At 47.8% G+C, this 12,545-nt stretch overlaps 1 protein-coding gene across 2 annotated transcripts in view; it reads left to right on the plus strand.

Annotated features, from left to right (window-relative positions):
* The window catches only part of VAV2 (vav guanine nucleotide exchange factor 2), a 132,040-nt gene that overhangs the window by 79,002 nt on the left and 40,493 nt on the right, over positions 1-12,545 (plus strand). For both annotated transcript variants that reach the window (XM_051808244.1, XM_051808243.1), the window contains exon 3: positions 4,202-4,260. In XM_051808244.1, coding sequence (XP_051664204.1) covers positions 4,202-4,260 — 59 coding nt within the window. The remainder of the gene's footprint in view (positions 1-4,201; positions 4,261-12,545) is intronic.

Genomic DNA, 12,545 nt, shown 5'->3' on the forward strand with positions numbered 1-12,545 from the left:
TTTAGTGTTTGCTGTGTAGGGGTAGACCAGAAGATTACTCCATGTAATTCCAGGCTGTGAAACCATCTTCCCCTGGAAAGGGGATGTGCAGAGGTGACACAAAGAGGTCCCTGTCCAGAATTATCACTGTTGTGCAGAGCTCCTGCTTAGAAGCAAATCTCCCATTTGTTCTGGGAATGCATATCCTTGCTGGGGCTCCATCCTGGCTGGGAGCCCTCAGCTCACTCCAACTCTCAGGCACACTTCTGGTGTTCCAAGAGCTGGGAAGTCCCTCCTATGCAAATTGTTCTCCAGTCCAGCTGGGTCAGTTTGTTTTTTCAAATATGAGAAAGTTTATTTTAGAGTTTTCTGGATACTCAGAGATACCATCAGCAATAAACAATGCTGAAGGAAGTAGAAGAGCAGTAAGCACAATCATTTATTTTCTATTTGGCTTCAGTTTATTTTAAAATCTGTAATTCCTAAAAGAAAGTGTTGGTAGTAAGGAAGAAAAGTAGTGGATTTCTTATCGTGGTGGTGTGGTGGTTTTTGGTTTCCTATTCTTTTCAAAAACCCCATTTCTTTAGTCAGGTTTCTTCCAAAATGACCAGTGAATGTGAGGAACCCACTTGGAGCCTTGATTATTTTGTTTTATTTTTATTTTCTTTCCTGTTCCCATGAAGTGCAGAACTTAGTGCCTTTCTAAATCTGATGCTCAGCCTCTGGAATCACGTGCACAACCCTCGTGCTCCCTTTCTGGTGCTGTTCATTTGCAGCAATGGCCTCTCTGGTCGGCAGATGATCAGCTGGGTGGTTGAATTTAGCTCAGGTCTAAAAATACAAGGCAAACTGGGATGCCCTTCACATTCCTGGGATTCCTCACTTGTCATGGCAAAACCACCAGAATTTTCACACTAACCCTTTGCAGGTCTCGTGCAGAGAAATTCTGTCTGTGCAGCACCTGCATTACACACCTTTATATTCCTGTTTATATTCCTGGCATCTTATTGTCAGTGGAATGTTTATATTTAACTTTTATGGTAATTTTGTGTGCTGAAAGCAGTTTTCTAGGAGGAAATTGCATTGAGAAATGGGCGAAGAGGTAATAATAATAGTAATAATCTGTTGTTAAATCCCACAGCCCTCCGTCTCCTGGAAGCAAAACACTCAGATAAGAGTACAGTTTTCCAAACAGCCTGTTCAAATGACTTGGGGAGGGGCTTTTGACAAGGGCATGTAGTGACAGGACAAGAGGGAATGGCTTTAAACTGGCAGAGGGCAGGGTTAGATTAGGTACTAGGAAGAAATTTTTCCCTGTCAGAGAAGTGAGGCCCTGACACAGGTTGCCCAGAGAAACTGTGGCTGCCCCATCCCTGGAAGTGTCCAAGGCCTGGTTGGACAGGTCTTGGAACAACCTGGGTTAGTGGAAGGTGTCCCTGCTCATCCCTTCCAGGATGCAACAGCCTCAGTTCTACTGGATTTTCAGTTTTAAGCAGCCAAAGATCTGAGCTTATGAAATAATCAGCATAAATTTGAAAGGAACCGATAACCCACAGCAGGAAATCTTTTTTGGTTGTACCATCTGCCTTGGGGAAACAAGGAGTCTGCACTTCCAGGCTGCCATGAGAGAAAGGGGAGGTATAAATAACCAGGGAATTATATTTCCACTTAGTGTCATAGAATCACAGAATGATTTGGGTTGGAAGGGACCCTAAAGTTCATCTCATTCCACCCCCCTGCCACAGGCTGTGACACCTTCCAGGTTGCTCCAAGCCTTGTCTGACCTGGCCTTGGACACTTCCAGGGATGAGGCAGCCACAGCTTCTCACCACCTGGAATATCTGTATTAGTTGTATTAGTATGTCCTGGTACTCCAGAAGCAAGGAAAATCCTCAGATGAGATCAGGGACCCTGGTGCCAGCTGCTGTGTGGGTGTGGAACAGCCTGGATCCCCCCTGGCCTGATCGAACACGAGAGCTGGGAGTGGCAGAAATTATTCCTGGGTTTGTCTGCAAAGAAGAAGCTACTTTATAGGGAAAATGAGACACAGTTTAGCAAACACTTGGATTGACTTACTTTTAAGAATGTTGTTTAATCCTGTTGAAATTGAGAGGATTACTTATCCTTAAATGAATGCTTAAGCACTTCCCGGGCTGGCAGGCTGGAGCATGGGATCTGTGAGGAGCTGGGCTTGCACTTGGCTTTTCTTGCTCTTGGCTACTGCCTTAGCAGGAGTTGTTGTTGGGAAAATATTCCCTTATGTTGGGACAGTCACTGTTCAGTCTTTCAGAGATGCCAAGCTTCAGGGATGCTCTTTGTACCTGATCCCTCAAAGTGGGTCGCTTTGCTTACGTGCCTGAGCATCGATTTGGGAGCCTCGGTGTCAGCAAGTGTGTCTGTGCATCCTGGCTCCTCACTGGAACCAGGTCCTGGGCTTTGATGTGCCAGGATGTTCAGAGCTTGGGGCTGCTCATAAAAGAACAAAGGAAAACTTGTTGGCGAGGAGAACACTGAGCTTCTCTCTTAAATTTCCCTGGAAGTCAAACCCTGCGGTATAACTGTCTGATTCATAAACTGATTTTTTACTTCAGAGATCTAATAATAGGTTGCAGAAGAGACTCATTAAATCAGTCTGGGACTTCCCTTGGAGTATTTTAAGCCCTGTGGAGCGTGGCTGTGGGTGCCAGAGGGGTCTCTAGTCATTGTCCCCTGTCTGGTCTTGGTGTTTGCAGGTACCATGTGCTGGCAGTTCTGTGCCATGGCTCTGCCCTGACGAGCCCTGGAGCCTTTCAGGGATGTTCTGTTCCCTGTTCTCCATGTGAAAATCACCTGCTTAACACCAAACTGTGGCAGCTCCTTGGTTGCTGCCCTGGCTCAGGGTCCACGTGTGGAGCAGCCAGGCTGGAATTCATGGCAGTGGTAAAAGAAATGAAAAATTAAAGGGGTGGAGGTTGCAAAAGTGTGGAGAAGATAGAGTTTGGAGAAGGATCTGCTGCAGCAGGATGAGCTCAGGCTCCTCAGTCCCAAGGAGCCTGGTGTACTCTCCACAAACCTGGTGCTTGCATGGCTTTTCCAGCAGAGAGGATTTGCATGAGGGTGTGTGATAAGACAGTGATTGATGCTCTGGGATAATAATGTGGGAGGGAGAGAGGCTTCGAGTACCACCAACATCCCAGGAGAGAATCCAGTGCTCCCCAGGTGACTGGTGTGGAGATGACTTAGCAAAGCAGGGGAGCATCCCCTCAGCAGGATGAGGGGACACAGTCCCTAAATAAAGCATCCCTGAGGGGACCTCACTGCTGGGTTGGGTTCAGGGCAGCTCCAGTCAGCAACAGCCCCCACGATGTTTGGGTTTGTACACCTGGAGGAGAGGTGGGAGCTGGGGGTCCTTGAGCAGGGACCTCTCAAGAAGCCCTTTATCTGTGTCCCAGGCACAGGCATCTCTATTCATCCCAGTTTTGGAAACCAGTCCAAAAATAATAGGTTTGTTTTTTCAATCTGGCTTTGAAATGATGGATATGAGCAAGAGTAAAACATGGTTTATATTTACAAGGGACTAAACCCGTTCGTTGTTCCTCTTCATTGAAAATTCTTCACAGCAATTAAAACTTCCATCAAAAATGGGAGTTTTCAGAAAAAGCTGGTGGTTTTACTGCTCCTTATTGCAATGCTGATGAAAATATTTCCTTGTTGAATCACTTCTGGCTGTTTTCTGCCAGAAAAGGGCGACGGTCTGCACTCACCTCTGACAAACCGATGATGCATCTCTATTGAATTGCAAGAAGTCAAAACCATTCAGTCTTGGCAAGTCTGCCTCAATAAGATCATCTTTGTGTGGGGAGAGACATGAAAGGAGTTATAATCCTTTTGTGATAAAATACAAAGTAAGAGGGTTTTTTCAGTGGTTCTCAGCGTTGCATAAAACCTATCAGGGCAGGTTTGGACATATTAAATGAGTGTGGGATGCAGTTTCCTCGGATGATGCTCTTGAATGATTATAGCTGAGGGTTAAATGTCTTTTGTGCTCAGTGGTAGAACCAAAAGCAGTGTTTGCACTGACAGTGTCCTCCCAGCCCTGATGGTGACACTGGGACACTCATGGGGGGACTGGAGCACATCCATTTCAGTGGCCCATGTTCAAACACCAGGCTGTGTATGGGTCCTCACCAAACCTTCCTCTGTCCTCAGTAAGCACACCAGCATCTTTTTCTCTCATTTCCAGGTGATCTCTGCAGTATCCAGGCTCTCCTTCCACAGTATTGCTCAAACCAAAGGAATTAGGTAAGATCCTTTCAATATGATGCTATTCCTAGTATTTAATCACATCAGACTCTTTAGAAACTGCACTTAGTAGGGTTAAACAGACATCAAGGGTGCCTTTGGGGTGAAGGCTGGGTACTTGTAAAAGCAGCTTATGGGCTGCTTGGGAATAGTTTCAGATAAAATAAGTGAAAATGTGATGAATTGTGTACACTATTCTTCCTGGGGAGGGCAGCAGGGGCGGGTTTAATGTCTCTTGGGGGTTTTGCTCAGGTTCACTGTGCACCTGAGGGATCCCAGGAAAGCCAGCAGTGCCCATGAGCTGTGGTATCACCCCTTGTCCCCACTGTCACCTGCTCCTGTGCAGAAGAGCTCAGGTGGCTTTTCTGTCCCTAACAGCTGGAAAATTCCCTCTGAGTTTGTCAGAGACAACACTGCTGAGGGGATGAGGGGGGTATGGGTCCCCTGCCCTGGCACCCGGGGTGGGCTGGCTGCTCCTCCTCTGCTCGTTGAAGGAGCAATGGAGAAGGAATTAAAAGGAGCAGACAGCCCTATTAAGCAGAGCTGTTATCCTGCTCTTTGTTCAGCTCCTTGCAAAATTGGTTTGCAATTGGTTTTCTTGTTAGTGTGCGTTTGTATTATTAATCTGGCAACATCTCATTAGGACACAGCTATAACTGGGATGAGTTCTCAGCCTAAAGTACCTTCCCTCCTTTTTTGTAGGGGAATGTGTGTGTGTTTTCATCCCCAGCTATAGAACACATTTGCTTTTCTCCACAGCATGTGTCTTGCTGCTATTCTGGTTGGGGGTAGCATGGCACAGTCTGCAGGGCCAGGCACAGCCAGGATGCAGGGAATGCAGCCTGGATGGGGTCCCTGCTTCACTGCCAGCCCTGCCACCCATGCCCACCACCCCCTGCCATGATTTCCACTGTTAGAACATATTTTCCCTGCCTTAGCTGCACTGATATTGCTGGAGGGGGAACAGCTTTTCACGTGTAAAACCGACTCGGTGCTTTCCCATCTGCTGAACACAAACCCGACAGATCCCAGCAGGACTGGGGGGGAGACTCAGGGGACGAGGCTTTGAGGAATAAAGATGTGCTGTAAGTTAAGGACTACATTCCCTGAGTCCTGGAGAAGCCTGCAGTGATTATTGTTTTGGGGGAAAAGAACATCCAAGGCGTTTGGAGGCAGGGAGCAATGGGGAACCCACGTGCACAAGCTGCTGTGCCTTGGCAAGGGCTGGGTTTAAGTCCTGGGGCATCACTGGAAGGGGTTGCAGGGTGTAATCCCTGGAAAAGCCCTTCCCTAGGAAGGGAGGGAGGTCCTGGAGTTGCCTCAGAGGATGAATGAGCTGTGTTCCATGGGAAGGCTTTGGCTGAGTCCCTGTTGGTTCTGTTGAGGGCTGGGCAATAGCTGGGATCCAGGGACAAGGGAGGCTTTGCTATTCTGGTGGATATGTGGCTTCTTCTCATGCATTTTACAACCAGCAGTTACAGTTCCCACTAAAATCCTTTATCTTGGAAGCCTTTGGCACCATAATTACACAAGAATAGCACAGAGCTTAGCGAGCCTCTTCTTCTAACTCTGTTTTCCTGCATATTAACCCTGCTTCTCCTCCCTGTTGCCAGCTCTGCAGGAACAGAAAATGCTGTCACTCCATTAGCTGGAAAATAGACTAGACTAGACTAGAATTGAATTCTGAAATTCTACAAAAATACCCCTGTGGGGTGTCCCCTCCCACCTCGCTGTCCCCTGTGGTCAGAGAGCCCTCGCTTTGTCCGTCGCTACGTGTTTTTTCCTTTAAACTAGATGATTTCTTGCTACACCATCACAAAACCCTCAGTGATAGAAACTAATCTCAGATGAATTAATCTAATCTTGTGGGAACCAGCAGCAGCTCTGGCTCCCTGAAGGGGCTGCTCACATCAGCCACTTCTGCCCCTCAGCTCATTGGGGTCCCCACTGATGATTGGGGTCTGTACTCTTTCCTCTCCCAGTGAAGATGCTGCCATTGAAATAAATAAGAAAAGTCTTGTTAGCTTAGGCACTGTGCTCAAAAACGTGGTAAATACAGTGAAATTAGGCTGGTGTGTGGATTGTATGGTCGTCAGTCTCATAACATGAATGTGGCTCTGCTCCAGCCCCTATTTTAGGGTCTAACAGTCAGGATCACGCACATTGAGAGTGAAAGAAATCCTAAAGCCTATTACTTGTCCTTAAATAAATTTCATGGCATGTAGAAAAATAAAAATCAATCTTGTATGCTACTCAGTGAAACAAAATTAGTCTTTCTGCCTTAATAATTTCTAGCTACATGAACCTTGCCAGAAAAATCCTGTTTCATGGAGTACACCAGATAGCTATCAGGATAGCTCTGTTGAGATGACAGAGTGTTTCTTCCAAGAAACAAGCTACAAGCAGCAAAACATGGCGAAAAAAGATGTTGAATGCAATGTTTTGTTTGCAGTGCCCTGTTAAGGCTGTGCTTAATCCACAGCAGCTGTAGCTACAGCCCCTGCCCTGTCCCCATCCCAGGGGCTGCTTCCACCCTCCAGCATCACCCTCCAGCATGGGGCATCCCTGACTCACCTCCTGGCAGGGGATGGGCTCAAATGATGCAAAACCAGATTTGTGCAAACAGCCCAGATGATGTTTCCTCGCTGGTTAAAGAAGTGTTTTGATGCAAGGACCCCACCACTGCACTGGGTGATTTTTTGGGGTGGTGCCCATGATGATAAGAGGCTCATAGGTGCCTCCCTGGGAAAAGGCACATTTTCTCTCTTTAATTTAAGGTGTTCATATTCAGATGAAAGATGGTTTTATGGATAAAGACATGCACTGAAGGGAAAGCAGATGCATGGAACTGCATTTGGATGCTGGCTCTGCTCTGGGTGCTGTACAACTCCCTGGGCAACTCCCTTAGTTTTTGATGTTTGATTTTTCCCCTCTCAGAAATGGGGAGGTGAGAAATGTCTTTGTTCACCTGGCTAATGGGACTGACTCCTTCCTGCTCATCAGGGCACAGGCAGCCCTCTCGGTCTCATTTGGGAGCACAGGCTCTGTGGTAAAGGGATAGGAACTTTTTCCTGGGATTTTCATCCCTCTATTGTCTTACAGGGCTGTACCTGGGGACAAAGAACAGATCCTCGTGTAGCATTGCCCATCAACTAGGGAGAGGAGATTTTTTAAGTTATTATTGTTTCACATCCTTTCCTCCATCTATCTGGAGGACTGTCAGCAGTTTCAGGGAGAAGTTACCACTGTGCCCATCCGTGGCTGTCCCTGAACAAGGAGCCTTTGTTTTACAGCCAGGATTTTCCACTGCAGACCCGACTCGCACCCATTAATTCCATTCCCCCATTCCCACAGTGACTGGCACTAAGTGCTTCCAAACCAGCCTGGAGGATTTTGTAGCAGCATGGCTGTACAGGGATGTTGTGTGAAGCTTCTCCTGTGCTTTGGAGCATGAGTTCTCATTCCCTTTCCAAGTTTTCTCAAGCAAAGTCAGCTCTCTGAAGGACAACAAGACTTCTTGTTGCAGGTCCCAATAAACCAGGATTATTCATATTTTCTTAGAGCTTTTTTTTTTCTTTTAAGACTTTCCTGCCACAGCCATGACCGTTCTCCTTTGCCTGTGGCACATCCTGATGTCCTCTGGGCTCTGACCATCATCCACCTGGTGCTGGCAGGCTACAGGGGCTGAATGTGAGCTCTGAGCAGAGGGGACATGTGTTTATTCATCTCCCTGAGATATATGTTTTTTCTGGAAGCTGAGTTTTGCAAGCAAAGCAGGAGGTTAAGGAATATTGGCTCATGCTGCCTGCATGCATTTTTAATGTGTGCACAGCAAGGCCAGCTGAGAATGGGAAGGAGTTTCCATGTTCAAAGGCCTTTATGGGGGCCCTTAATCTAAGTAAATCCTTTATATATGAACTGAACCTCTCAGTGACTCTTCAGAGGGCACTACAGTTAATAAAATAGATTTAAAGACATTTGCAAATGGGGGGGAGGAGGGTGAATCCTGATTGCCAGAGGAGGCTTTCTCTCGTGGGAGTGGTGGCAGTGCTTTGGCCGGGCTGTGGAGGGAGGGAGACTGGGATGGTTGTGTTTTCCCCATCCTGGGGGCCAAGGCAGGACCTCTTTGGGAAGAATAAGTGATCCGTTGAGATCCAGTGCTGAGTGGGTGTCAGGCCCAGGTTGCCCACGGACACCCTGTGTCCGGTTTTTTGGAACAGGTTGCCCAGAGAAGCTGTGGATGCTCCATCTCTGGGAGTGAGGTGTTCAGGACCAGGCTGGATGGGTCTCTGAGCAACCTGGTCTAGTGGACAATGTCCCTGCCCGTGGCAGGGGGTTTGGAATGAGATGATCTTTAAGGTCCCTTCAAAGCCAAACCATTCCATGGTCGTATGATTTTGCCCATCTCTAAGTGCAGACAGTGTGATGGGGGAAATGAAGCTCAGCACTGGGATTAGCTCAGGTTGGTGCTGCCTCCAGGCACATTCAAGGCAACTAAATGGGCTGTACCAGCATCCTCCCACCAGTGAGGATTTAATCCAGAGGAGATTTCCCTACCACCCTGCTTTTCCCTGCCTTGCTAACAGGGCTCATCATTGCTCCCTTTTGCGCAGGTAAAACCATTAAAAAAGACTGACATGCCCAAAATGAGGTTTGCAGCGTTATCAGCCCTGGAGTTTCTGTACTTAACAGCTTGCCAATAATATCAGGATGTGTGTGGGGGTGAAAGGGAGGAGGGATGGGAAGGGAGAGTCAGAGCAGCATTCCTGGCATGTGGTGCCCAGCCTGCAGGAGAGGGGCAGGGGGACATATGGAGCTGGTCCTGCATGGGCAGCCTCCAGCCCTGCCCTGCTAAATGTGCATGTCTCTGCTCCCAGTGTTTGTAACCTGGAAACTCCTCAGTGCTTCAGCCACTGGTGTAGAATTAAACCTGGAGTTTTGTCCAGGTTACATAGCTTTAATCCATTTCCCCATCAGACTGAGCCTCACTGCAATGCAGGGATACCCTTCTTTTTGCAATGGAGGTGACCCAGCAAAGGGGACCTTGTGGTCCTGCCAGCAAGCCCCGCTTCTTGCAGAAGATGTGGTGGCACAAACCCTGGGGCAGCTGATCAAGTTGTTCCCCTTGCTGTCCTGGGGGAGAGAAGGGAGATGGGGGAAATCTTTTATGGGATTTGCAAAGATTCTCCAGCATGCTGGAGGCTTCCTGCAGATCAGATTTGGTCTCTGCTCCCCCCGTCCCTGGGGATGGGAGCTCAGCCCGGGAGGCGGATCCAGCTGTGTGTGAAAACAGCAAGCAATTAAAGTCACTAGCAATTAAGTCCTCAAGTGTCTTCTGCTGAGGAGGTAGTTATGGGACTTCTTCTCCTTAAGGTTGGTTTTACAAGGGCTGTTTTATTCGTTGCCAATGGCTCTCTGTAATTGCACTCTGCCCATAATTTTTTACTGCCGTTGTTTATTCATTGTACACACTTTTAAGTGTCGCTATAAAATGGATGGAGAAGGCTGTGGGAGGATCCATGTCTGGGAAAAGATACAGTTGCTATGCAGCACTCTTCTGTGGTCCGGGATGTGTGGAAGTGGGACCAGTCCTGGGACTGACCAGCACAAATCCAGGGGCTCAGCACAGACCTCACAAGCAGGAGGTCAAGTGGAGGTGGTTTCTTGTGACATGGACAAACCTTCTTTAGGAGTGACCATAAAGCTTCTTCCTTTGCTGATAAGCAGAATCCTTGGCTGAGAGCAGTTCCTTTCCCGCTAAAAACGGTTTTAACACATTTATTTTGGCAAGTATGTGTCCTCACAGACTTGCTCCTAAGAGAGTCTGAAAAATATCATTGACATGTTTTCCTGCACGGCTGCTTTGTAGGCTTGGGAGATGCTGAGGTCACCCCGTAAGCATCTGCTAACGAAAGCAAAGGCAGTTCCTCTCCCACCCCTCCCCACCAGCAGCTTTGTGTGATGAAGATACAGCTCTGATGTGCTCAGCTTGGTTTGATAGTCACAGGTGGGGCTTGCTGGGTTTTGGGGTGCACCTGTATTGTCACTGCACGTTGTCTTTGCCCACATAGTGCTTCCCTCAGGGCTCCTCCTGGGTCACTGCCCACCCTGGCACTGCCTTGTTTGGGTGAGACCTTCCCATCACCTCTGGTTGTGTCTCTGAAACTCAGCCCTTGCCCCAAGGATGGAGAAGGGCTTCAGGCTCAGCTGGTCCAAAATGAAGTATTCAGAACTGGGGGGGTTCCAGCACTGGGGCACAGCAGGGTGGGAGCTGGAGGTGCTGCCACAGGCTGTGCCAGCAGAGAGGGGTGCTCCAGGACAAGCCATGTCTCTCTGCACCTCACATCTTCTCTCACATCTGCAGAAGGGGAAGCACAAATCTGTTTATTCCCTGTGACCCTCAGAATGTGCTGCTCAGCCCAGGTGGGCTGCTTGGGTCTGGTTTATGTTGCACAGTGAGACCCTGCTCGGCTGGGATATGCTGGTGCTGGCTGGAAACAGGCAAAAAGATCCATTTAGGCACTTCTTTGTTTTTATTGGCACGTGTTTCATAGGATAGCAGCTGCTCAGGTACAGAAGGAAAACCCAGAGTGCTGAAAGATCTCCTTGTGCAGCTTTGCTACAAGTTAAAAATGGGGGGCTTCAAGGTTTTTGTTTTAACAGAGTGTTTTCCAAAGAGAGGCAGTTGCAGAGCCTGTGGGGATGTTGTTGGACACCTTGAGGTGCATCTCAGGTCTTTACTGTGGAAATCATTCCCTAGTGATCAGTTATGCTGTTAACCAACAGGGTTTGGGTTGTTTTTTTTCCTTTCTTTTTGAGAAAGATGGTTCTGGATTCCCCTTTTGATTTTATCCATCTGTTCTCGTCAATGTGGAGCTGAAGTGAGGAGAAAATCATACCACTTGCTTGAGCAAAGCATTGGTACATGAGGAATTTTTAAAAATGCGATAATGTGTTGAAATGTAAAGTTATACGAGCTGTTATTTTCTCATCTCATCGTCCCCAGAAATCCTCAGTTCAGATTTGAGCTGAAGCAGGACATGCAGCTTAGCCTTGGGCTGTGCACTGTGTTAAGTGCTGAGTTCCCTCCTGCAAAATCATCATCTTTGTGCTATCTCATGATGTAGCTTGCTCTTTCCCCACTGAATTTCTATCAAAATTAATCTTATGAGAATTTCTGCAAGTTCCAGACCACAAATGAAAGCAAATCATAATTTTTCAGAGGACGTGTCTAAAATCTGGCACAGTGTGAGGTGCTTCTTTCCAGAGATGAGTAATGTAACACAATAGTATGATTTTAATTAAATTCAGCAGCTTTTGGTATGCTCCAATGTGCCTTGTTGTGCATGGGGAGAATTGATTCTATTCTGCTTCATATAAATGGATCTTGGGCATTAATAGTGTGGTTTTACCTCGCAGCACTTGACCAAAATCATTCCCTGATGGTGTTCCCGTTTCACAGATGGGAAACAAATCTTGGAGGTGTTGCCTGGGTCTTGAGCAGAGCTGGAGGAGCAGCTCCAGGTCACCTCTTTGCTTGTCCCTGGTCAGCTCATGTCCATCTCTTGGTACATCAGTAAATTAAATACTTCTTTAATCTGCCTAATCCCACCGAAGCCGACAAGGAAGGAATTTTCAGTTGTGGGCAAATGTCTTGGGAAAACTACATGGATTTCTTTGGGCAGCTCCAGGAGAGCTCATGAAGGTGTGATGGTGTGCCTAGGGGATCCACTGGGCACTGAGGTTCCAGAACTGATGACTGACAGGGAATCCGTGGTCACTGGGATGGGGTGATCCCATGTTTGCAGGGTGAGCCATCCTGGAGGAAAAGAGGATGAAAAAAGAAAAGGAGAAGGTTGGAGCTGTCAAAGGGATGTGCTGTGAACAGCCAAGGTCTGAGATACGGGGTTTGAAGCAGCATGAAACCTCAGCAGTGGGACAGACAGACTTTTCTGGAAGCATGGGAGCTGTGGGGCTGCAAACCCCACACCTGAACTCACATGGAAAGCACAGCCTGAAGCCCAAAAATCTTGGTGAAATCAGAGTCCCCTGGGTTTTCTGTGCATTGCCACAATGCTGTCTTCAAAGCAGGGCTGTCAGAAGGTCTGTACCTCCAGCCATGGGATCTGTGAGGTACTGCAAGGTGTAATTACAGTCTGTATATTCCTCATTATGGAAACGCTTTTCTGCCAGATTCTGGGCCAGGAGGACTTGGCACAGCCCCTTCCATCCCAGCAGAGCTGCAGAAGCTCCTTTGCACCAGCTTGAGGCTCTGATCCTTCCCG

Source organism: Manacus candei, unplaced genomic scaffold (assembly GCF_025592945.1).
Source record: "Manacus candei isolate 608988 ecotype Guabito, Panama unplaced genomic scaffold, ASM2559294v1 h1tg000071l, whole genome shotgun sequence".
Lineage (NCBI taxonomy): Eukaryota > Metazoa > Chordata > Aves > Passeriformes > Pipridae > Manacus > Manacus candei.